The sequence below is a fragment of the Desmodus rotundus genome, chromosome 6, assembly GCF_022682495.2.
Source record: "Desmodus rotundus isolate HL8 chromosome 6, HLdesRot8A.1, whole genome shotgun sequence".
In the NCBI taxonomy this organism is placed as follows: domain Eukaryota; kingdom Metazoa; phylum Chordata; class Mammalia; order Chiroptera; family Phyllostomidae; genus Desmodus; species Desmodus rotundus.
The window spans coordinates 129,486,907-129,512,810 of NC_071392.1; the positions used below are offsets into that span (position 1 = coordinate 129,486,907).

The window sequence follows — 25,904 nt, forward strand, 5'->3', positions numbered from 1 at the left end:
ACAGAGACATCAACTCCCTTCACTTTGGGGCCTCGAACAGCTGCCTCGGGGATTCAAGTTCATCAGCAGTGCTGGAGAGCTCCCTCGGAGTTCCCGGAACCGGAGGACACTTGTGGGAGTATTGGCTACCCTGAATGATAGGTTAAACCAGGAACAACCAGAGCCCAGAGAAGGGCGAAACTAAGTTACCTGCCCTGGTAGTGGCCTTGGGGTCTGTGCCTGTAAATATGTATAGAATTTAGAAAGATGGAAGGTACCTTTGTGTGGGGTAAAGCCGCGTAAAGTCGTGCTGGGGTAACTGCTCTTCTCTACCCTCTCACTGCACAGCCACTAAATTTGTTTCATCCTACAGGGTTGCCACAAGTTCCCTCCCTTCCCCCATTCCCTTTTTGCATATTTTCCCCAGGCCCGCCAGGGTGCGCATGCGTAGAGAGATTCTCAGGTTTAGTAGCGGGGCATCGATAGATTCTGTGCTCAGCTTCTCGACTTATCAGCGCTCGATTGAGGGGGCCTGATACAGTTACTTCCGGCTTCTGCTCAGTTTCCGGCTATTGTTTCTTAAGGGACACCGCGCGGTCCTCAGGTCAGTTTGAGTGCATTCTCCTTCGCTGTCTTGGTTGTGGCAACTGCAGGTTGACGCTCGGCCCAGCGCTTCCCTGTGGGAGCGGAGAATAGTGCGTCCGGCTCGGGGTTTGCGGAAGGCTCAACTAGTGGGCGAGGGAGGAATGGTGACTGCCGCGTTGGTCTGGCTAGGCACCCGAACTTAAGAACCTTGTTTGTAGGTTGGGCCGGGGTCACGTGGCTGCTTCCTTAGGCCTCTGACTGGAACCTTGGGCGAGTGTGTCTGTGTCTGGAAAGGAGGGTTACGGAGTACAGAGTGAAGAATAATTGAAGTCCCTTCGCTCGTGTGAATGTGCAGCTCGCTCTGAGCTTTCACGTACCATCGAGAGGCTCCCTTTTGCATTGGGAAACGACTCCAGGTGCCCCCGCACTAGTCCAAGGCCACCATCAAATATCGAATGAGCACCTCCCCTCCGATCTCTGCCTTCGGTTTGACCTCTCTTTTTTTCCTCTTGTTATATTGGCGACTCAGCCCTCTAGGTTCCAGTTTAGGGGGTCGCAAGGCTCTGAGAAGCATTACTTTTCATGTATTACCCTAACAAGTACAGTCCCTTTTCAGTCATCCTGTGCTGTTCACATGCAGTGGAAGAAGTGTTATTTGTGAAGTTAAAGAATATCTAGGACATCCTAGGATATAAAGCAAAGTCAGAATTTGCAACTAAAGACAGTACATACAATGAAATAGCGAGGTGAGTGAAAGAAAAGTGCGAGAGACCGTAAGACGTGAACAGAATTCCCAGGCCTTCTGCTTATTACTTATGTGGCCTTAGGCAAGTCCCTTAGTATTTAATAACAGCTACTTTAAGCACTTACTGCCCAGGCAAGAACTGTGCTGGAACTTTTTCTGGGTAAATGTTGTTCCACCATCCCCACTTGACAAATTTGGGCCCGAGGGATTAAGGGATTAAAGGATTAAGGAACTTGATCCCAATCAAACAGGTAGTAAGAAGCATAGACTGGGTTTGAATTCAGACCTGGCTGGTACTAGAATCAGAGTTCTTAACCATCAGGCAATACTGCTCTCAGCTCCATTCCTTCAAGTTGGTTAGAGATAATTTTGGAATTAGGACAACTAGGGATGGTGTGTTTAAATTAATAGATAAGAAAGTGATTACACATGAATTATTACACATGAAATAGTTCTTGGCAAATAGTTTTGTCTAAATGATTTTTACTGGATGTACACTTGATAGTTTCTCTTTCATTTTTCTTCAAATCTCAGATTCTAAATAATTGAAAAGTTGGTCTATTAGGCAGATGGAAAAACAGTACCACTTGTCATAGTGAAAGATAATTATTAAAATGTATTGAATAAAGTAATGTTGTTAAAATCTGGCTAGGTACTAGTGCTCCATAAAGTTTTGTTCTTTTTTAAAAAGAGGGGTAGCAAGAGTAGGAGAGGCTGAAAGAGAACCGAAAAGTTAATAACCCTTGTGGTGTGTTCTAATGTCACACTAGAGTATGAGTTAACTCTTCCCTGTTTCTAACAGAATATTTACTGTCTCTTTAGGGTATTTGAACAGTTTAACCCAAAAGATGGATATCAGACCAAACCATACAATTTATATCAACAATATGAATGACAAAATTAAAAAAGAAGGTAAGTGCTCTTCAAAAAGGTTTGTAAACACCAAAGTGTGTTTAATTACTACCGTCTTAAAAACTGTACTGTTTCAACACTTCTCACCTAGTCATTTCTCAGTGCCTGAAATAACGGTTTATCCCTATTAGGGTAAGGATTTTAAGGCTTCTTAAAAATACAAATAGAAGATGTGTTGAATCCATTTTCACTCATAGATAAAATGATTTCAGATAACTATATAAATTAGAAAGCCAATGAAAATAGTGTGATGATGTTTTTAAAATGTGTAATTTTGTATAAATGAAAATAGTGTGATGATGTTTTTAAAATGTGTAATTTTGTATAAATGAATAAGTGAATGGTGAGGATGGCATTTAATGAGGTACCATTTAATGAAGAACTTTGTCATTGTTTTATTCACAAATAAGATGTTTCCCCTCTAATTTTACACAGAACTGAAGAGATCTCTGTATGCCCTGTTTTCTCAGTTTGGGCACGTGGTAGATATTGTGGCTTTAAAGACCATGAAGATGAGGGGTCAGGCCTTTGTTATATTTAAAGAACTGGGCTCATCCACAAATGCCCTGAGGCAGTTACAAGGATTTCCATTTTATGGTAAACCAATGGTAAGTTAATCTTAGTATTTTGATTTTAATCTCTATTAACAGTATAGTAGATTTGTAAATATACACCTGAAACTATAGTTACTGCTTTCCGCTTTTAGTTATGTGTTAGAGGGAGTTTGGCTTTATTTTATATTTTTATAGAAACAGTAGTAAGAGTTTATAATTTACTCCCTAATTTATGACAGTTCATGTGGGCAAAAATAAAATAGATTGAGATGTAGACTATTTTTAAAAATAATTGCAGTATGGGCAGTATTCTTATCTCAAAAAAATTCAAAATGATTAATAAATTAGGTTAAAAGGAAAGCTCTATTAATAAACTTGTAAAGCAACACAAGGTAAAAACCATGAGTCAAAGAGGAAATCTAATATTTTAGATTTAGGAAGGTTCAAAAACCACCACAGTGAAATACCGCATGTCAGAAGCCATGCAGTCTGTAGATAAAGCAGTGATCTAAGGATAATTCATAGACTTAAATTTATAGGTTTTATTAATAAATGAAATAGTTACTCATTGAAAGTTTTAAGCTCAGGAGTGATATAATGAGATTTCACATTGGCTGCTAGAGAGAGATTGGATTGTGGGAGGGCCAGAGGGAAGGTAGGGAACTCAGTTAGCAGGCCCTTGCTGTAAGTCAGAGATGGGAGAGGATTGGATCAGAGTGGAGACATAGTGTAAAGCAAGGGGTTCTACTTGTGTGAATGAGTATACAGCACCTTGGGTGTGGATTCCAAAGTGCTTTTCCTCTGGAACTGGACTGTGATGGGAAGGAATGCTGGGGAAAGAGCCAAGGCTGAGCATTTCAAGGGCGCAGGTCCTCAATCTGGTCTGTCATTAACTGGATTTGTGTTCAGTTTCACCACCAGTGAAATGGAAGCCAATTGGATATTTGTTGGTCTAATTCAGAGGTCAGCAAAAACTCTATAAAAACCAGATAATAATTATTTCATGGTTTGTGGGTCACATATGGTTTCTGTTCCATACTTTTATGTGTGCATAGTTTTTTTTTAACAACTCTTTAAAATTGTTCCCCCCCCAAAAGTGCTAAGTCCTTTACTCATAGGCCATACAAAAACAGGCCACGGGCTGGAGTAGGCCCAGAGTCTGTAGTGCAGACCACTGGTCTAATTCCTTTATTTTACAGATGAAGAATCAGGTGCAGAAATGGTAGTCACTTATCTAGGTTATTCTTTTTTTTAATAATATATTTTATTGATTATGCTATTAGTTGTCCCATTTTCCCCCCTCTATTCCCCTCTGCCCTGCACACCCCCTCCCACCTACATTCCCCCCCATAGTTTTTGTCCATGGGTCGTACATATAAGTTCTTTGGCTTCTACATTTATTATACTACTCTTACCCTCCCCCTGTCTATTTTCTGCCTACCATTTATGCTACTTATTCTCTGTACCTTTTCCCCCTCTTCCCCCTCCCACTCCCCTGCTGATAACCCTCCATGTGATCTCCATTTCTGTGATTCTTTCCTGTTCTAGTTGTTTGCTTAGTTTGCTTTTGTTTTTGTTTTAGGTGTGGTTGTTAATAACTGTGAGTTTGCTGTCATTTTTACTGTTCATATTTTTAATCTTCTTTTTCTTAGACAAATCCCTTTAACATTTCATATAATAATAGCTTGGTGATGATGAACTCCTTTAACTTGACCTTATCTGAGAAGCACTTTATCTTCCCTTCCATTCTAAATGGAAGCTTTGCTGGATAGAGCAATCTTGGATGTAGGTCCTTGCCTTTCATGACTTCAAATACTTCTTTCCAGTCCCTTCTTGCCTGCAAGGTCTCTTTTGAGAAAGCAGCTGACAGTACTATGGGAACTCCTTTATAGGTAACTGTCTCCTTTTCTCTTGCGGCTTTTAAGATTCTCTCCTTATCTTTAATCTTGGGTAGTGTAATGATGATGTGCCTTGGTGTGTTCCTTCTTGGGTCTGACTTCTTTGGTAGTCTCTGAACTTCCTGGACTTCCTGGAAGTCTGTTTTCGTTTGCCAGATTGGGAAAGTTCTCCTTCATTATTTGTTCAAATAAGTTTTCAATTTTTTGCTCTTCCTCTTCTCCTGGTACCCCTATGATTAGGATGTTGGAACGTTTAAAGATGTCCTGGAGGTTCCTAAGCCTCTTCTCATTTTTTTTGATTCTTGTTTCTTCATTCTTTTCTGGTTGAATGTTTGTTTCTTCCTTCTGGTCCACACTGTTGATTTGAGTCCATTTCCTTCCCATCACTGTTGCTTCCCTGTACATTTTCCTTTATTTCACTCAGCATAGCCTTCATTTTTTAAATCTAGTTTGTGACCAAATTCAACCAGTTCTGTGAGCTTCCTGATTACCAGTGTTTTGAACTGTGCATCTGATAGATTGTCTATCTCTTCGTGGCTTAGTTGTATTTTTTCTGGAGCTTTGATCTGTTCTTTCATTTGGGCCATTTTTTTTTTGTCTTGGGGTGCCTGAGGCACGAAAAGTTAAGTGCCTAAGGCAGGTTCTGCTGAAAGGATTGATGCACCCGACTGTCTCTGAACATGCAGGTAAAAATGCGGGAAGAACTTGTCCCCGTGTAAAAAGTCTACCCCCATCCACACAACTGCGGTTCCTTGGAAGAAAGTACATTCTGGGTGGAAGGGATTACTCCTCTTTTCTTTCCAAGTTTTTCCTAGGTTATTCTTAATATAACCAGTATATCATCAGACTTGACACCTTATCTCTTAATGCCCAATATTGGAATTGTTCTTTTCCTAAACCAGGAGTCAGCACACTATCTGTAAAGGGCCAGATAATACTTCAGGCTTTATGACCCAGCTGATCTCTTAACTGCTTTTGTAGCAGGAAAAGCAGCCCTAGATGATATGCAAGTGAATGGGTGTGATTTTGTTCCCTAAAGACCTAATTTACAAAATCAGGCAGCGTTGCCCAGGAACAGTAGATTGTGGATCTATACCACACTGTTTAATTCCGGAATGAGCACTTTTTGTGTGTTACTAGAGCAAGTTTTCTTCTCATCTTCTATCCAGCTCCTCTTCCCATCGCTTCCTACCTGACTGGGCATAATATGTGTGGAAAGGCCTGTCCCAGAAAACTGTGGGATTGTGCCCACATACCCTAGTTTTCAGTAAATTGGTACTTCTTGAAACCAGCTTATCTTAGTAGTATGAAGAAATAGCATAATTGAGGTCTCAGTTGGCAGGAGTATAAGACTAGGTTTTAGTTTAGATCTAAAATTACATTAATATAAGGGGTAATTTCTTCCTTCAGGAAGGTTTTTAGGAATTTTTTGCTGAGTTGAAATGACAGGCTTGTGTGTGCGTGTTACTCAGATACAGGAAAGCTGGAAGTTATTTGCTGTGTTTGGCACCACTTCACCTTGTCAAATAATTTAGTTTAAATCAGTGGGAAAAGTTCATGGACGGTTCTTATATTAAAGCTATTTTAGGATGTCCATTCCCTGCCTTCAGGAAGGTAGCACATATCTGCCAAATCTTCAGCATCCTGGAAGAGGGAGAAGAACGTTCTTCGAGCCATCTTGTTTGTATTTATTTAGGTGGTTATAGTTGCTCTTCTGTTGTAGTTCCAACACACCAATCAGAAGTGAACAAAATGTGCTATAACTTAGAACTCAGAACAAAATTATTTTTTGTGATTCGAGGACATTTTAGCATTTAATGTCAAAAATACCTTAATAAAGTAGAATCATTCTAAAGGCTGCTGTCATGAAACATTTGGCTTAAATGTAAATCTTGCCCCCTTCTTGAAGCTGCAGGTGGGCTTTTATTTCTTATCCATATTCAGTCTAGACCAGGGTTTTTCAGCACTGGCATTTTGACATTTTGAACTGAAGAATTTTGTTGTTGTTGTGGAGGGCTGTCTTGTTCATTGTAAAGTGTTTGACAGCATCGCTGACCTCAGGCCACTATATGCCAGTTTCATGACCACCAACAATGTCTCCAGTTAACGGTGCCAACTGACCCCTGGTGGGCAAAATTGCCTCTGGGTGAGCACTGCTGGTCTTGACCAGCCAGCTAAGAGTGATGAGTGGAATCAGAGATTGTCACAGGTGATTGTCAAAAGGACAGACATGAGAGATCTACTCAGAGGAAGATGATATAAGACCCAGGGAGGGGGAGTTGGGAGGGAATCCTTGGAACGAAGTTGTCAGAGTTAGTGTGCGCTGTCAGCTTACCTATGGTTAGATGATTGCTGAGACTAGCAGAGTTGCTTGCAGGGATAAGTGCACTCAGAGCTACTGTAGCACAGCAGCCCAGGCCAGCCAGAGAACGCCTTGTGTACTCAGGCTTAGTGGTAGCCTTGGTCCCCTCCTGTTTCTCCAGTACTTTCATCTCTAGCTGAAGTGAATGAAAAGAAAAAGAATTGCTCTTGGTTTTGACAGATTTCTTGCTTTCAGATCCACACTATTTTAAAGGTCACTTGTTCCCTTCAGATTGAGATTGAATTCTTGCTGTACAGGGCAGTTTTAAATAGTAATGTTACGTGTTTTGATTGTTGTGCTTTTATATGCTCTTTTGAGACAGAGTTTGGCTCTTTTGACTCCAGGGAAGAAATGTTTCCCTTGAAGGGATGGTTGCAGTTTTGTATACTGTAGATAACTGTTTAATTCATAGCAAACATTTTGGAGCGGTTAATTGTGTTGACTTCTGCTCTGTGACAATGTTTTCGGACAGGGCTTAAATACTCCTGAAAGAGTCGCTCCATTCCAGTAGTATTACTGTCCCCTCTGTCCTTGTTAGAAGTGTAGAATCTCGGGCCTCACCCAGACCTACTGCGTTGGAATCTGCACTTTCATAAGCTCTCCTGGTAATTGCAGTGCACATTCTGCAATAGTTTATGAAATGCTATTCTAGACTGGTGTTTTTCAATACTTACCTGCTTCTTACTTGTACATACTGTTACTGCTGACTGGCCTAGTAAGAATGAGCAGGTGGCCCGATTGTAGAGGTTGGGATGCCATGCTTTTGTTACCTTTCAAAGCATTTTAAGTTTAAGCTGATGCCACTAGTAGTCATTTTATTTAAAAATAATAGATCAGGTTGAAAAGAAAGTCATTCCCAATCTTGTGCTTTAACTTTGGAAGTAACAAATTCCAAATGACACATTTCATAGCTAATTGCCCATCTGCTGAGAGCCTCTGCTAAGGATAGGCAACTTTCTAGTGCCTTTTTCTCTATTCTTTTACTAATTGGAGAGAAGCAGTGGTATAAATATTTCACAGTCCTATTTTTCTCATGAAAATCTACGGTTTTTCTTCTTATAAACACAGTTGACTCTAACTTTGTATAAGTTGTGAACCAGAAGCCACGATTTATTTTCATTTGGCACTCAGTACATTTGATAGGTTTCCTTAGGAATGGGTATAAAATTATACCCATAGTGTATTTGGGTATACTTGTAGTGTTTTTGGATAATGAAATTTGAAATATTAATGACTAGTGTAAAAAACCTTCAACATAATGAAAAGTAATTTATTTTCAAATAATTAAAACAGCGAATCCAGTATGCAAAAACAGATTCTGATATAATATCTAAAATGCGTGGCACCTTTGCTGACAAAGAAAAGAAAAAAGAAAAGAAAAAAGCCAAAACTGTGGAACAGACAGCAATTACTGCTAATAAAAAGCCTGGTCAGGTAAGATGGACAAAAGTTCCTTTTTTTTGATATGAAAAATTTGATAGGGATGTCTGCCTTCCACCTGAGGGATGATCTTTGAGGTATTCATGTGCACTTGTCAGTATATGTGTTTAAAAGGTGGATTTTTAAGAAACTAGACTGGTTAAGTTTTAAAGTTCCAGTATTTATGTTTAAAGAACAGATTAAAAGGTATGCCTTAACATACCTAGATTTATATTTGACAGTTTTATTTGAATTTGTATGACATTTGTTCATCATTCGCAGAATATATTAATATCTTTTGGCTTATTTCTCAAGTTCTGCTGCCTGTAAATGGTACTGTAGATATTACCTATAATCATGACTACTCTACTTAAAGCTGCTTTCTTTGAACAATTTAGGAATTCAAAAATCAGTTTAAAATAACAGATAAAAGTGAAATTACCATCCAAAAGAAGTTACTTTTAGAATTTCACTAGGTGTAATGCTTGACTTTTGTCTACTCTTTTTTTTTTTTAAAAAAGGAAAGGAAAACTCCGTTTATTCTCTTGTGCATTTATTCATAATTTTAAGGCATAGAGGTTAAATTTTATGACGTAGTCTTTAAAATTTATGGCTAGACCTTTAAAAAATATTGACAAGCTAAATATATGAATGTTTAAGTATGAGCTAAGATGTAAGTTCTTTTTTTTAATTAAAGAGTTTGTTTATTTTTAGAGAGGGTGAGAAACATCAGTGTGTGATTGCCCCTCCCACATCCCCACTGGGGACTGGCCCGCAACCCAGGCATGTGCCCTGACTGGGATCGAACCAGCAATATTGAGGTTCACAGGCCAGCACTCAGTGCACTGAGCCACACCAGACAGAGCAGATGTAAATCCTTAAAATTAAATGGAATGAGAAGTCTGTCTAATGTTACTTGTATGCAGCAATATAAACATATGCTGCTTTCCTTAGAGGGATTGAATATTTTAATTGTTTCTCTGTTTCTTTTGTTTAGGGAGCACCAAATTCAGCTAATACCCAAGGAAATGCAACACCAAATCCTCAGGTAGTGTTTTTTTGTGTGTGTGTAGTGCTTTAAAATAAAACTTTATATAAAGCAATAGCAATAATATACAACAACCTGATGTCTCCAAAAACTGAAAATAATTCCATTGATAAGATAGAACATTGAATTATATAATACTTTAATGTAGAAACTTAGAACGTACTAATTTCCTTTAGGAGGGAGAAAACCAAACCTGACTTTATTCCTTACTTTACCTAATGAGTCAATGAGGAAATCAGAATGACAGGTTTTAAGTTGTGAGGGCTGGAAGCAAATGTTTTTGTGCCCCACCCCCCGCAGTATGTAGCCCAGGGCTTTATAGACACATGGCCTGAGGAAACTGGCCGCGTAATGGGCTCATTTCCATTCCAGGTAGCTGAAGGTACTAACTAAACCATCTTTTCTAACAGACTCACACAAAGCTGTTTCCATTTACCCTTGCTCGCTCTTCCTCAGCACAAATATTTGTCTCCTTGTATAGATGTGTTACAAGTTTCTTTCCAGATCTCCTTGCTAAAGACCTCAGAGAGAAAACCTTGGTTATATACTTATGGTTTCCTTCTTGCTTCCTAGGTTTCTAGGGTCTGAACACGATTCTTAAATTAGAGAATTCCTTGCATCACTGAAGTTTTGCTGCTCTCATTTCAAGTTATTTGTATTTTCTTATATTTCCTACTTTCCTTCTTTGAGCTTTTTTAATAATTGTAGTCTAGTTCAGAAACGCCAGGACTGAATTCTCTAAGTCTTAAGTTGTTCACTTAAGTTATTCTTTACACTTCATCTTTATTTTTCCATGAAGATAGAGAAGCTTTTTCTTATATACAAGATGATCTCACTATAGTTCCCATAAACTCAGGGTGGGGTACCAAATAGTTAAAACCTAAATAACAATGCTTGTTTTCTGCCTAATTTGTGTGTAACTAGATGCTAAGTATATTTCATTTACTTGCAAAAACATTAGAAGTCACCAAGTAGTAGTTCTAAATCTTCTTAAATGTCGGGAGGCGGTAAACAATAATACAGGGAACTGAGTGTCTGCGTTACTGCCGGGGTGACCAGCGGAGGGGGCAGTGAGTGGCAGTGTTGCCTTCTCCAGTTTTGTTACGATCTTCCAGTGTGTAACCCAGACAACAAACTCCTCTGATTGTGACTGACTTCCAAATACTTAAATATTGCTAAATACGTAAAAACTGGTAAGATTGATAATTTGCCAGATTTGTGTTAAGTGATTTGAATGTCTGCTTTGCTTAGTTGCTGTTAAGTTCATATTTATTTCTCTGGTGTCACTGGTTTTCAGCCTCAGTGTTGGATGCAGTAAGATTTCATAAGCCTTAATAAACTGCAGTGTAGCTCTCTCAAGGTTAGTTTACAGTTCTTTTTATGCTTACACGCTAACTTTACCTTTTTTCTTTTTAATAGGTCCCTGATTACCCTCCAAACTATATTTTATTCCTTAATAATCTACCAGAAGAGACTAATGAGATGATGTTATCCATGCTGTTTAATCAGTAAGTTGTTTTGTTTTGTTTTTTAAAGTTTGTGTTCCAAGAGCCTTCTGTCAGGAGAAATAGCACGTCCATGGATTGACTCTATTTGGGTACCATACAGCAGTAATTTCTTAGAGTTGCATTCATTTGCTCTGGTATTTATCATGAATTGAAGTCAATCTGCCAGTTTTTAGCAAATAAAAGCTAAATTATCTCTAATTTTTAAATTATTAATTCTGATCGATATGTAAAACAGAAAACAAAGCTTTGATATAGTGACAAAAATATTTTTAGCTTACATTATTCCTGTAATTCTTTCATGGTGTTAATTATATTTAATTATAATGGTATTAATTATGTTTTATGATTTTTTATCCTACTCAGGATTCTTGGTAGGGTATACTTTTCAGAAGTTACTGAATAAATTTAAACACAGAATAGATATTTATGTATTTGATGTCATTTATATATTCACATAAATATAAATTGTTTTTCTTCAAAGGTTCCCTGGTTTCAAGGAAGTACGTTTGGTACCTGGGAGGCATGACATTGCATTTGTTGAATTTGAAAATGACGGGCAGGCTGGAGCTGCCAGGGATGCCTTACAAGGATTTAAGATCACACCATCCCATGCCATGAAGATTACCTATGCCAAGAAATAACATTCGGGATAGTTGTCTTTAAAGGACTTGGTGTTATTTATAGTGTTTGTTTTGATAACATTTGGTCAGACCATTTTAGTAGTTGGGGGTGGGAGGAAGTGAAAGTGAAATTTTTGTGTAGGTTTTTAAAAATTACCTAGTCTTTCTTTAGCCTACTAGTGAAATACGAAATGTGAAGGCCTTAATTTTGTACAATAAACTTTTATTTGTATTCTATATATAATACTTCATTTATTGACCCACTGTCTTACCATCAAATACTTATGCTAGTCTAGAACACGTTAAGGTAAATAAAACTAATAGGGTGCTTTCCTGACATTATTTTGGAGCAGTCAGTGTAGAGAAACAGTGAACCATTTTAATAAAAGCAAAGAATTAGATCAAGCCTTTGATTAGATTATCTGTAATGTTATTTTTTAGGCCCATGAACTGCAGTGCTACAGTTGCCTTTAAAAAAAAAATTAATAGTAAATATGATCATCCTAGGTGTTAGAAGAAAATGAGACCTGGACAGGAGCTAAATGTAACCTTCATATTCTTCATATAAATGGGCATAGTACCTTACTGGTAGTAGGCATTTCACAAGTCTTTCTGTACAGTGTTTAATTGAATAAAGGCCATTTAGGAGTAACTGCTTACCGTGTTCTGGGAAGACAGAAGGCAGAGGAATACCGCCTTTAAGCTTCACGTGGTGTGCTCTTACCCTCTTGAGGCAGGATTGTTCCTAAGGAATACCTGTGAGCCTAATACGGAAGGTCATTACTGAAATACCTCCAAGGCAATGATTGTACAATCTACAATCTTTTTAAAGACAGACAAGCTGGGTTTAAAGGGTTGCCAATCCTAATCTTGCTATCTTTTTGTAATTGTTAAACACCAATGTTCAAATATTTTCAAAGCTTATTTTTAGCTTTCGATTTATACCTAAGGCTATTGATTTAGGCCCATGCTAGTAAAAACAGTATCTTTTTAGAAGTGAGACATTTTTTGGTATGGATAGTACATATTAAAATGACATTATTATTTTTTCATATTCCTGTTTCAATATTTCCTTGAACAAGACTTCCTTACCACATAAAATTTTTATTGTATACTCACGGAAAAACTTAGGTTTATGTAGATTATCACATTACTCTTGCATACATATGAAATAAAAAGCAAAGTAGTTTATATTCCTAAAATTTTGGCACATTTGGAGTCTGACTTATGAATAACATTTTTAACCCAGCTGTCAAGTTTATGTAATTTCATAGAATTCAACAGTGAATTACTAGTAAAAGGACATGCTCTTGAATGTTACAGCAACTCCAATTGCTGCTGCATTTTCTAACTGCTTACTCAGTGGCTGTCCTTAGCTTGTCTCAGAAAGTGTTTCACAGACTAGCTCCACCTTGAGTGGCTGGATGAGAAAGTAGAAAGGTGTGTGACCAGTGGTATGAGAGGAAAAGTCAGGGAGGACCAGGGAGTGGGATTTTGCAGGACTTTTAAGGACTTGCTTGCATTCTGTGTGAAATTGGGGAGCTATTAGGTGACTTTTTTAATTGAGTTATTTGCATATAATAAAATTCACTCATTTTAGTGTTCAAATTGATGAGTTTGGTCAATAATGTATAGTGTAATGATGATAAGATGTAGAGTATTTCATCACTCAAAGCTCTCTTACATAGTCTTTCCCCCAGTCCCCAACTGTAGGGAACTGCTAATTGGCTCTCTATCGCTGTAGTTGTGTCCTATCTAAAATGCTTTTGAGGTTCATCTCTGGTGCAAGTGCCAGCAGTTTGTTCTGCTAGTGGATGATAGGCATTTGGGTTCTTTCAAAATGAAGTGGCTATGAACATGCACATATGCCTATGTGGACCTATTTTAGAAGATTTTGAGTAGAAGAGTGACATCTGATTTACTTTCGTAAGCTTTTCATTTTGATATAATTTCCAATAAGTATGAAAGATGCAGAAATAATACACAGAGCTCTCATAAATGTTTCTAAGCCACTTGAGAGTTCATTGACCTGGTTCCTCATTACCCTTTAAACACTTAAGTATATTTCTCACATAACTACAATATGATCAGCAAAGTCAGGAAATAATACAGTATTATTTAATCCAATTCAGTTTTTGCTGATATCCTGACAATGGCTCAAGACACCAATTCAGGTGCATGTGTGGAATACAGTTGTCATTTCTCTTTCCTGTCATTTCCTAACTCTGTCCTTATCTTTCATGATCTTCCCCCCTCCCCCCCCCCAGTCCCAGGTTCAGCTTTATTACCTAATCAGAATCCAATCTCTGGAACATTAAAGCTAATTGTTCCAAAGTTGAATTAAAAATACAGTTTACAGCCCTGGCTGGTGTGGCTCAGTGGATTGAGGGCCAGCTTGCGAACCAAAGGGTCACCAGTTCGATTCCCAGTCAGGGCACAAGCCTGGGTTATGGGCCAGGTCCCCAGTAGGGGGTGCACCTGAGGCAATCACATTGATACTTCTCTCCCTCTCTTTCTTCTCTCTAAAAATAAAATCTTAAGAAGAAAAAGTGTCTTTACAAAAAATACAGTTTACAAATATTTAATAGCTTCTGAAAAGCATTTCTAAGTTAAGAATGAAAAAATATGTACATGATATATCATCAAATACAAGTTAGCTGCAAATCTCATCAGGTCTACACTCAGCAACATCAATCTTTCTAGCTTTTTCAAAATCTTTCTGTCAGATCCATAAGGCTTTTTTTCCATGACGGGGCAGGGGGTAGAAATGCCCATTCTGAATTCCATACATGATGACATCACCTGGAGTTAACTTGCAGAGCAAGTTCTTTAAGATTACTGCTTACTTGCTCAGCAAGATGTATTTGTAGGGCGACAGATCATGTTGGGAGGGGATCTGGTGCTCAGTTGCTTGTTCTGGGTTCCCTGGAGCTCACTGAGCAATTTGGTGGTCCCTCTGGACACCAGCTTTTTCAGAGTCAAAAACTACAACTGGAGCACCAAGTTTGCTAAGGCTTCCAGTGCTATGAGCCTGTCCTGACTAACAGAGTCTAACTGCCCCACGGGCTCTGTTCCTGTAATCTCTATTTCTTTGGCCATATCGAGTGTCCTAGTTTGGCCTTCATCTTGAGGAGATGATGTCTTTAGCACTTGCAAGGTTCTAGAATGCCCTCCTTTTGTTAAAAATATCCAGTATACTATCTGCCATGACATAGGGGTAATCTTGGCATTGGCCAAAAACCTCATGTATGCTTAAATCGCTGGGGAGATCAGAATCTTTGTCATAGGTTGAATAGATGAAATCAGAATTGTCCTTGCTGATACTGGCAAATGTGGAGTCAGTCATTAGTGTGATGTGTAAGAACTGCAGGGCCCGTAATTCAAGTATGGCACCAGAGTTACTTTGTTTCTTTAATCTTCTTCAAAATGCTTCAGAGTATTCACTCCAGACTGAAGCCTTCCAGCGGTCATGCCCAGTCACACAGGACAGTAGCTAGGTTCTCCTACAATGTGGTCCACAAGGTGCAGAAGTCCCAGCGTCCTTGTTCCATCTGGTTTCTTCTTTCGAATTCACACAGACTATTAACAAGCTGCTGCGTCAGCTTCACTCAAGTTTCCTTAACGATGCAGTCATTCTCCTGCTCTCTTTCTAAATTATTGCTTCTACTTTGATCTTCAAGCATATCTTTCTCTTTTTGTTTTCCTTGTTGGGACTTGAAGACATGTTTCTGACTTGTCTCGCTAGAGTCCTCCCTTTCTGGAGGCCAGCAGCCACCATCTTCCCTGCTCTGTGAGGTGTCTGTTCTGTCTTTCTGCTTTTGACTCTTCTGCAAGTCTGCCATGAAGTCTATGTGCTGAATTTTCTCCTGACAGAATTTTCATGCCTGAGCGCAATAGCTTCTTTGCAGCTTTATAATAAATGGCCTCTGGTTTGTTGTAAAGCATAGCATTAGTACACATAAGTTGCAAGCTATCCTTCAGTTCTTCCATCCACTGGTAGTCATTGTTCTTGATCTTTTCTTTCCCAGTACTAAAATCCATTGGGTGTTTAATGATCATGGAGTAGCCAGGAGCAATAAAATCAGTCACAGGAAATAAAAAGAAAGCACTTGGGTCTTTTCTCTCCAGCTGTCATCATTAGTTGATTCAAATCTTATTGAAGCGGTGTCTGCTCTAGTTCTTGTTTGGCTAAAGAACTTGCAGAGGCTTTTTAAGACACAAGCCTAATCCTGCAGAGGCCTGGCACCGGTGGTCTTTCTGCCTCATTCTCGACAAGGTCCATTCTCACCTCTTTTTATCTTCTTTCACGTGTCAGCCTTTTCTCCCCTTTTCTTCCTCCAGAACCTGCTTCTCATCTTTCTTTCTCTTTTCTACTTTCTGTCCTTGTGTTTGTCATGATCATTTGTCTCGGAAGAGGCTTGATTCCTGCTGGAGCTACAGGTGGAGAGCTCGGTGACTTTCTTCCCTCCCACTCTGAGGACCAGCTTCAAAGGCTTCTCTACATACTCCTTGTAGAGGCAGGTGCTTTTTTAACTGTGCTTCTTGCCCACGTCTGACCAGTCCTGGTGCTGCCCTGTGTGCCAGGCCCAGGCCTTGTGGCACAGCTTTGGGGTCAGAGCCAGGTGAATGGAGTGTGAGAGCCAGATTCACAAGACATGCCACCCCCCACCCCCACAAGATGCAGCTGGAGCCCCTCGATCATAATTTTATATAGAGATATCTATACATATCTGGACATTTCTATACAATTATGTTAAAACAATGAATTTACAACCATACCTCTAGTTGCAATCCAAAAACACTTTTATTCTAGCCTTCCTCATTTGCAACTGCACGAGTCCCATTAACCTTAATGCATTTACTACTTACTTGCTCAAATCTCCCTGTATGTAATCCAACTTTAGAAAGCAAGGCTTTAAGAGGGAGGAAGGGGAAGGAAAAAAGGAGCTAAGTATACTTTCAAGAAGACTTGATCAGACTAGGCTCTTTGGACCTTCCTTACCCATCTGTGGGACTGGGAGCGCATGGAGGGAGTGGAGGCTGGTATCCATCTAAAACAGTGATTTTAACCTGTGTGCCTGGTACACTGGTTTGCCACAGGAATTTCTAAACATGCAACACCTGACTAGTCAGAAGCATTGACCTCTTTTTGCTTAGGTTGTCAAATTAAAAAAAAAAAAAATGGCCCTGGATGGTATGGCTCAGTGGATTGAGCATCAACCTACAAACCAAAAGGTTGCTGGTTCAATTCCCAGTCAGGGCATATGTCTGGGTTGTGGGCCAGGCCCCTAGTTAGGAGCCTCCAAGAGGCAACCAATCAATGCATCTCTCACACATCAATGTTTCTCTCCCTCCTCTCTATCTAAAAATAAACAAAAAATTAAAACAACCAACACACCAATAGCCATCCAGTGTGAATGAATCAAAATTATGACCTATTTTTGTCAGATTGGCAAAAAAATATGTATTTTGGTGTGCCGCAGAATTTTAGTAATTAGTTTATGTGTTCCATGAGAGGAAAAGTGTTGAAAATTGCTGACAGAATATAGTGGTTCTTAACTTTGAATTTAACTTTCAACTTTGGCTTCATATTAGAATCATCTGGGAAACACTTTCAAACATTTTCTAATCTACACTCCCTATCAGTTAAATCCCAATCTCTAGGGGTGAAACCCAGTCATCAATATTTAATATTTGTACGCTTCTGGGTGATTCCAATGTGAGTCAAGGTTAAGAAAGAAACAACAAAGCAATTTCTGCCTTACAAACTATGTTATAATAATCAGATCATTATTTCAAATTGTGTTTTTCAAAGGCAGTCTATTAATAAATAGAAGATAGTGTAAAAATGGAAATTAGTGAGAGGCTCATATCTCTATTTTAAACTTTAAGGCTTGAAGTATTTACTGTTTGGGTATTTAATAAGCATTGTCTTTGAAAATGTATCCAGCAAAGACCTAATAAAGAATGTGGAGCTCTGGCCAAAAATTTTTGTTTCATTTGATTTACCCTTGAGCAATACTTCTCAAACTCTAAGGCTCATACAAACCCATTGCATATCTTGTAACAATGTAGATTCAGATTTAGCAGGTATGGGGTGGGGTATGAGAGAATTTATAAAGTGATGCTGAAGTTATTGGTCTGAGGACCATGCTTTGGTGGCAAGACTCCTGAACCTCTACACTAATAATTTAGTCAGTGGCATTAATTTGGAGGGAATAGACCTCTTTATAAATATGACAAAACCTAGGACTTTCACCAGGAAAAGTGGACATGTGCACGTATACACCTAAGCATTCTATTTCAGGGAAATCATGCATTTATTCAATTAATACCTATTTATGAGTACCAAGTATTTTTCTGGATGCTAATTACAGAGTGATGGACAAGATAGACAAGATGCCCACCTCACAGAGCATTGATTGTAGTGCTGGGGGACAAAACACCACCAAGTGAATAAACAAGGCATGTCCCATAGTGATAAATGCCATAGGACAGCATCCATGGTCACGTGATGTGTAGATTGGGTTGGGAGAGTGCAGGAAGTGGTCTGGTAAACTGGTCTGTCTGTGGAGACATCTTGGCCAAGACCTGAATGCCCGTGTCTGGAGTGAAAGCATCCCAGGCAGTAAACTCAGAGAGTCTGAAGTGGAAATGAGCTCAGCATTTTCAAAAGACAGAGAGCAGCTGGTACAGTGGGCACAGAGCAGGTGAGGGAGACAGTGACAGATGCTGACTTCAGAGGGACAGAGCCAGATCACTCAGAGCCTTGTAGGTGACAAGGAGGCTGTTTCCACCTGACCCACTGGCCCAAACCTATTTTTAGACCCTAAGGGACCCAAAGTCTCCATTTTAACAACTCCAGACAGAGAGGCTAATTTAAAAACAGAAGAAAAAAATGTCTTTTGGCAATGAAAGGCTCAGAGAATACATCTGAAAACCCAGAGGAAGGAGGGTAAGCCTGTGCAGAACAGAGCCATTTTCTGGACCCCCGGATTGGCAGTGTCAGGCACAACTGCTTGCTGAGTGATTGCAAGTTTAAGTTCCTATTTGTGAGCAAAATTTTACAAACAGGCTTGTAGTTGTCATCCTGACTCTGCCCATTACAGAATGCTAGGGCATCCCAGGTCTGCCCAGGATGCACTCAGAAAGCTTGACATCTCTCTTCTTTACTTCTTCACCACCAAATGGCCAATAATGGCTTTGTGCTCACATCAGCCTTACTTTGCTGAGTTGTGAGAGCTTGAGAGTGGATTTATTTAACACTTCACCTGCTTTGGGAAGTACCATGAGACAATTTGACTTTGCACAGTCTTCTTTTCTTAAAGTGCCTCTTAAATGGCAATTGTCTTTTAACTCTCCTGTGTTGAGAGCTGGCTTGAGACTATAACAGTCTGTAAAACAGCTGCGGCATCAGGATTAAGAAGATTTAATTAATACTTTACTTTTTCTAGAGATCCTCTTAGATCCCTAGATTATAGGAAGGAAAATGCATTGGCATTCTGAGTTCTAATTTATTCTTTTCTTGAAGTGAAGTTGAAAATAAAAGATGTAAAATCCTAATTCTAATTTAATCACAGATGAATGGAAACAGCACTGAACTGCAATCCCGCTGGGCAACCTTTATATTAGGTGATTAAGAAATGAGGCTCTGGCCTTTGCTGGGCCTCAGTTTCTTCACCCATAATGAAGATATTGAATTAAACAAGGTTCCAAACCAGGGCCAGCAGTATAAAGATCCTCCATTGAAAATAACACCCTCATGCCCATACACAAACAAAGCAATAAAACTTTATTACACACACACACCCCAATCAGCTTTTAAAATTGTACTGTAAGTATATTTTGCTTTACCAGTATCTCCCTTGGAAACTGTTTTGTACAATACAAAATTACTTTGTGAGTTGAATACTTGGCCCTCATTTTGTGAGGTGACTGCATTTAGAGGGCAGGAAGGAGAGGCACAGCTCTGAAACCTCATTGTCCTCCAAATGGATGGGGCATCTGACAGGGACTTCTATTCTCGAAGACTATGGGGGCACCTTATGAAAGAGATGCCAGCCCCAAACACTCTATAAAAAGTAGCATCTTATTGTATGTCACTCTTAATAGAAAGTAAATCTGTGGGAGTAGGGCTTTTTCACTGCTATGTCTCTAGTGCCTACAACAGTGCCTGGCACATAGTAGGTGCTCTGTAAATATTTGTTGAATAGATGGAGCCAGGTGAATAGATGAAGCATTAATGTGCTTCGAGTTTGGTGGGCTCCTAGCAGTGCAATATGTTCTGTGAGAAAGATGCCCAGGAGCAGGGAGGGGTAGAGTTGTAACACAAACCGCCAGCTTTATTACCATCTCTAGGATTTATTATCCTTGAACATTTTGAGACTGAATTTCAGAAGTATCAGATAAAGTAGGTGGGGAAAAGATTGTTCCATTTTTTTCCCCTAGCCCACCTATCCCTTCCTTCCCCATTAGTAAGGTATGACTATGAGTCATATGTTACAACCCATGTCTGTTCCAAGACAGAAGTGATTTCTAAGAATCCTATCATATGACTTGTAAACTTAACCACCCTTTGTTTATCTATTATATAAAACCAGATATTTAAATGGATTCGCTTAAATCAAAATCATTTCTACTAAAGATACAGATCTCACATTTCCACAGATTCCTACAGTTAGCACATTTTTGTTCGTAAGTTGAAAGAACATGAGAGTTGAACTAAAACTTTTTTTAAAAAGATTTAAAATTCTTATAGTTCTTTCAACAATGCTATGCTCATGCAATGAACCACAGCTAAAGTGGCTTCAACAATGGTGGACCATTTGGAAATCATTTGTGTATAAAAAATACATAGAATTTGAGTCTCTTTGGAAAATCAGATGCTAAATAGCCCCTGGAGCCCAGTGGCTGTTATGAAAGCAGAGGCACCTTCCCATTGGCTGGGGGGTTTACCCAGATGTCTGGCTTTCACATAAAAGACAGAAACCATTGAAGTCAGCTTCCACTTCCACTCAAAGGGCGATAGTATAAACAGCAGAAAAGAATATGGCAAGACTCTTGTTACTTTTCCTTCCAGGTCTTGTGGTCGTAGGCACTGTGCATGGAATATTTATGGACAGACTCGCTTCCAAGAAGCTCTGTGCAGATGACGAGTGTGTCTGTAAGGACTTTTTAAATGCCTTTTATTGTCTTTATATTAAATAATTGAAAAACTATCCACTAACAGCATAAAATCTAATTGTTCTTTGAAGCAAAACTTCTCTAATGTGTATGTGATTGGCATTGTTTCTTATGGTCTGTACCTTCAGAGTGCTACCGAAGAAAATTCACTTGGCTAAGATTCTGTTGGATGCTGTTTTAATGCTTTGGATTTCTTACTCTGTTTGAACTGAACGAGAGCTGTGAGTGGGGTGGTATTAGTCACTCTGATTTCCTAGTTTTCTGATCTTCTTTGCCTTTTTACTGTTTTAAAATCCAAGGACCCTAAATAAGGTAGCCAGTCATTCAATGTTTTTTTTAATTTTTTTATTTTTTATTCTTCCAGATACTATTTCTCTGGCCAGAGCTGAAGAAGATTATAACGCCCCAGACTGTAGATTCGTTAATGTTAAAAAAGGGCAGCAGATCTATGTTTACTCAAAGCTGGTAAAAGAAAATGAAGCTGGAGAATTTTGGGCTGGCAGTGTAAGATGAGACTATTAAAAATATACACACATTTTGATATATGTTGCTCATAACTTTTTCCTATTACTTATTATCTTCAATGCATTTTAATGTTTAAAACTAGCTGTTATGAATAATGTAAAGATTACAGATTCAAGTACAAAAGTTCATATATATTTGCTTTTATTGCATTTTGAAGAAATGATGAAAATTTTAGAAATCAAATATAGGTTTATACGATGTTTTGTCAAAAATAAAACTCGTCAAATACATGGGAGCTTGAACATCCCAAAGAGTTTAAAACTTATTCAAAACTGTTTGAGCGGATTTGCCAAGTAAAAGCATGGATGTTGGCAGTCAGTCTATGTTTCAATATTTTAAAGGAAACCTTAGCCACCCCTTTAATTCCAAAGAGTCTGGGTTTTTGTTTGTTTGTTTGTTTGTTTTTGTTTTAAGTTAAAATGTGTAGGATGGGCCTTGGAGAGGAAAGAAACAGGACTTATTTACTGTCCTCTTCTGAAGGGCCACAGTTAGAATCTCAAGTAATGAAAAGCTAAATCTTAAATTCACTCAAGTATTTGTTCATTTAAATTTTTTAAAACTGAAAACTGTGAGTCCTTTAAAATCAAAGTGATGGTTTACTTTAAAAAATTTACTGTCTATTTATTTATGGTCCCAAAAAGATTTCAGGCAGCTCACAAGATTGCATAAAATAAGGGAACACTGGAGCAGTGAGACCAGTCTCACAGGAGAATGGATACAGTTTCTGTGGGTTGACTTAGTTGCTCTAAGTGAACTTCAAATTTCAGTGTGAGCCTCCCAAATCTAGAGTGAAAAGCAAAGCTTTGGCAGTTACATTATTCTTATTAACAGCAAAGCAGGTACCTGAGTGTTTCTCAAAGAGGACTCACCTCAGCCTTCCCCTGACTGTTGCGCTTCCGGGTACTCAGGTGTATAGTGATCGCCAAGAGGACGAGATGGGAACGGTGGGTTATTTCCCCAGAAACCTGGTTGAGGAGCAGCATGTGTACCAGGAAGCCACCAAAGAAGTCCCAACCACGGTAAGTGTCTCAGAGGTGGCCAGAGAAATATTCAGTTCTTGAGGTAATGTAGGCTGGTTTTAAAATGTGTCATGTAATTTAGAAGATAGAAGATATATGAAGCAAAGCCCCTAATTTTCAGTGGTGGCTTCTGAGACAGTGAAGTTTGGGAGAGCATTCATACCTGCTCTCAATGTTGAAAGAGACCTGAACTTTCTCCATTGACTCCCTCTGGTTTTAGATGAAAGTTATTCATGTCAAGGAAAGAAAGCAAAGTAGTATTATCTGACTCTTACTGATGGTTACACACTTATTTGCTAAAGACTTGGGCTGGGGAAAAATACTACTTGTATTTAATAAAATCCAAGCATATGGAAAAATCTTTAAATGCCATATTTTTTGTGGTAGATAAGACTCCACTTATGTGTGAAAAATATTACACTCTTTCCAATGCACTGGGGTCATGTAAACCAAGGACAGAAATAAAAGATCCCCTTTGAGCTACTGTGTTAGGTGGTTATTTTGAAGCTGTTCTCTTGGAGCTAATTTGCCCAACCTCCACAAATGGGACTCATTTGTCCTCACTTCATAGCATTGAGCTTGAATGTGTCAAATAACCATAAATTAAAAAATTGTATTTGAGAACCTTCATTTTAAATAATTTTTATTTAAAGTGATAATTATATCATAATTGTTGGGTTTTACTTATTTTAAATCCAAATTAATCTTTTATTACATATGATTTTAAATAAAGAACCTACATCTATTTTCTGAGCCTGCCTGTTCAGTTTAATTTCTTTTTCCTTTTTTTCTCTCACAGGATATTGACTTTTTCTGTGAGTAAGAAATAATACAAATCTGCAGATAGAAAGAAACTACCAAGATCAAGACCAAAGAGGAAAAAAAAAAGCCCAGAATATGTGTCCCTCATTTCTGACTTTTGTCTCCAGGGTCTGTTACAGGAAGGGGGGCGGGGTTTGGAGTGGGAGGTGACAGAGAAGGGAGAAAGGGCTTCAACTCAGTCTCCTTTTCTGCTGGCCTGGTCATCAGTCCATCATTTGGCTCAAAACAGTGATGGAAAGCAGAGAATTATTTTTCAGCCTTCTCTTACAGGGGGATGCATATAGAAGATGGTCTATTTGTAGCTATTTCTAAATAGTAATTTCTCCCAGCTCTTTGGCTTTCTGCATAAACTTGGTAGATTATACAGTTTTTCCCTTTGGACATGATGTTTTCTACTTATTTGTCTCTCTGGAAAATTGGAGTGTTATAATGTACTGAAGGGACTGTATCATCAAAGAGTATTCTAGGATTGTTGTTACTTTTAATATTTGATGGCTTTGGGATGTGAAACTGTTGGTGGGGCAATGCTATTTGGAAACACAGATGTTTGGACTATGCTTTTAAATTTCTCTTTTAAAAACGTCTCAGAAATTATTTCAATTGAATAATTTTACCCTTTAAATTGTCAATTTGCCTCTCTCCAAATTTTAAATAAGTATGTATATATATAGTGGGGATGGGACAGTTTACTAAATATTTTTAATGAAATAGTTTCCACTTAATATGTGCTATCACTTCAAGTGAAAAGACACAAAAAAGTCGGGGGGTTATTTTCTCTACTTCCATTTCAACTTTGAATTTCCTCTTCCTGTGCAAATTTTCCCGGTCAAGGATGAAGTGTCAAGAAAATCCGGTGAGGGATGTAGATTTGGTGGTTCCAATGGACCCTAAGTTTTTCTATACTTAACTGGAAATCTGCTTTGATTTTGTATTACTAATGTAATTCTTTTGATATAGTACTGAGTTTTGTTTGTTTACAAGTAATTAAAATGCCTGTACTAGACTCAAAAAATTAACAATTCCTGAGTTCATTTTTTTTTTTTTTACTATTTTACCTTGGGAGGGGGTGCTTGGGATTGGGTTTGTTCGTCAATTTTCTGTGGTCTGGTCATCCCACAAGCCTGAAGAGGAGGCCACTTAAGGCAACTTGGAGACTTGGACCCAAGGTCATTTTTATCTATGTCTATTGTGACTTTGGGTGAATATGTTTTTGCCAGATTCTTAAGTTCAGTCAACTAAATGATACAAAAAAGAAAAACCTAAAAAAAAAAAAACAAAAAAAACCCTCACTAGTTTACTTGTTTCTATCTCACTTTATTCCATTAAAAGTCTCAGGCAGTATGTAGGGCTTGCAACACACTTTTAAGGTAAGAGGTGTTTATTCTACCTCTGTTTCTGTCTCTCACTGCCAGCTCCCCCCATTCCAGATTCCCCATTACCCCTTGAGACACCCAGGAGCCCCATTGTGTTCTCAGTCTGCCCAGCGTCCCACATCTGTCTGCCCTTGTGCATCCAGCCTCACTCCCTAAGCACAGGCCTTCCAACTGCAGGTTCCCTGCTTGTCCAGGTCAGCTCCTACTCATCAGGACTGATACCTAACTAGAGAAAAGGGTGCTGAGTGGTGGAGAGTGAGGGTTTGGGGGGCAATGTGGCCTCTGAGACCCAATCCCACTTGGGGAATTTTTCTCCCTTTCTTCCCACTAAGACCAAAGACATGTTAACTCTAAGAGGCTGGGAACCACTGACATTATTGGTCCATAACCCCAGGAGTTCCCTGGGTTAACCTGAAACTGGCCCCTGTACCCAGAGGGCAAGGAGAGTGGGAAGAAAGAGGTAGGCCATTCCAGATTGGTAGACGGCAAGGGGACTTGCCTACAAGGTCACCAGACCTCTCAGTGTGACTGAGTGGAGCAGCAGTTTTTGTGCAGTAAAGCTTTACAAAACCCTAGCATATTTCACATGCTGAAGAGAACGAGAAGTCGAAGGTGTCAGTGCTGTTGCATCACCCACCCTTGACCCGAGGTAAATGTGGCCATTTATTGCTTCTCATGTCTTTGGTTGAGAAGACACTTGTGTCCTTATGAATCTGATTCAATACAAGAAAATATTAAGCTCATTTGTGTAATATTTAAGCAAATCTCTGGAGGGAGTGGGTATTTCAGCTCTGAGTGGAGAGAAGAAATAGGAGCTAGTTCTGGGAAGAAAATTTCATTTCTTCAACCATCAGCTTGCATCTATCTGAAATGGTAAAAAAAAAAAAAAAAGAAAAGAAAAGAGAGAGGGAGAGAGAAAGAAATTACACAAGCTAATACTATTCCACATTCAACCCTTGAAATGCAATTTTTGTGACTTAATGTCTTCGTAGCTGTGTCCCCTACAAGTACCAGGGTATATCAGTAATTCAATCAGCAAGTGGCATATTGAACCACATGCTTTATATAACTACCCTCTAACCCATCATTAACAGAGACACAGAATGCTCCCCAACCCATGATTTAAATATTTTTCTAAGTGGAAATTACTTTTCTGTCACACATGAGCAATTGTTTTAATCCTTTTTTCAAGCAAACATTGTGCTAAAGCCAGTGTGTTTGGGAGGTAAAAAATGACATGGTGCTACTAATATCTCACTCTCCTTTTCTACAGCTCATCTCTTGTTATCCTCCCTCTTCCCTTTTCCTATTTGCTTCAACATGTGAATTTATTCTGGATAAATGAACAAGTG

General features: G+C 38.8%; 2 protein-coding genes and 1 pseudogene across 5 annotated transcripts; 2 read left to right on the forward strand and 1 right to left on the reverse strand.

Annotated features, from left to right (window-relative positions):
- Positions 1-452: 452 nt before the first annotated feature.
- On the forward strand, positions 453-11,867 carry SNRPB2 (small nuclear ribonucleoprotein polypeptide B2). 4 transcript variants are annotated; one of them, XM_045194861.2, is made up of 7 exons: positions 453-583; positions 2,132-2,221; positions 2,657-2,829; positions 8,329-8,469; positions 9,452-9,502; positions 10,922-11,010; positions 11,492-11,867. In XM_045194861.2, exons 2-7 carry the CDS (start codon positions 2,158-2,160, stop codon positions 11,649-11,651), a joined length of 678 nt encoding a protein of 225 aa, XP_045050796.1. In that variant the 5' UTR covers positions 453-583; positions 2,132-2,157; the 3' UTR covers positions 11,652-11,867. The 4 variants fall into 4 exon arrangements, with proteins under 4 accessions (XP_045050796.1, XP_024415561.1, XP_045050795.2 ...); XM_024559793.3 differs by having other exon boundaries at positions 571-674; XM_045194860.2 differs by lacking the exon at positions 453-583 and adding an exon at positions 720-1,050.
- Positions 11,868-14,163: 2,296 nt separating this feature from the next.
- LOC112303646 (bromodomain-containing protein 7 pseudogene) lies at positions 14,164-18,135 on the reverse strand (annotated as a pseudogene).
- A 2,543-nt stretch (positions 18,136-20,678) lies between these two features.
- Positions 20,679-23,267, forward strand: OTOR (otoraplin). The gene is made up of 4 exons (XM_024559266.4): positions 20,679-20,793; positions 21,178-21,317; positions 22,247-22,357; positions 23,157-23,267. Exons 1-4 carry the CDS (start codon positions 20,679-20,681, stop codon positions 23,178-23,180), a joined length of 390 nt encoding a protein of 129 aa, XP_024415034.2. The 3' UTR covers positions 23,181-23,267.
- The last annotated feature ends 2,637 nt before the right edge of the window (positions 23,268-25,904 follow it).

Excerpts from the sequence above, each read along its gene's own strand:
- SNRPB2 (XM_045194860.2), top strand. The coding sequence starts at position 1,020 with ATGAGCACCTCCCCTCCGATCTCTGCCTTCG. Across the intron at positions 2,222-2,656 it reads TGACAAAATTAAAAAAGAAG|AACTGAAGAGATCTCTGTAT; the intron begins GTAAGTGCTCTT and ends AATTTTACACAG. Across the intron at positions 9,503-10,921 it reads ATGCAACACCAAATCCTCAG|GTCCCTGATTACCCTCCAAA; the intron begins GTAGTGTTTTTT and ends TCTTTTTAATAG.
- OTOR (XM_024559266.4), top strand. The coding sequence starts at position 20,679 with ATGGCAAGACTCTTGTTACTTTTCCTTCCAGGTCTTGTGGTCGTAGGC. Across the intron at positions 21,318-22,246 it reads GAGAATTTTGGGCTGGCAGT|GTGTATAGTGATCGCCAAGA; the intron begins GTAAGATGAGAC and ends CCGGGTACTCAG. Across the intron at positions 22,358-23,156 it reads CCAAAGAAGTCCCAACCACG|GATATTGACTTTTTCTGTGA; the intron begins GTAAGTGTCTCA and ends TTTCTCTCACAG.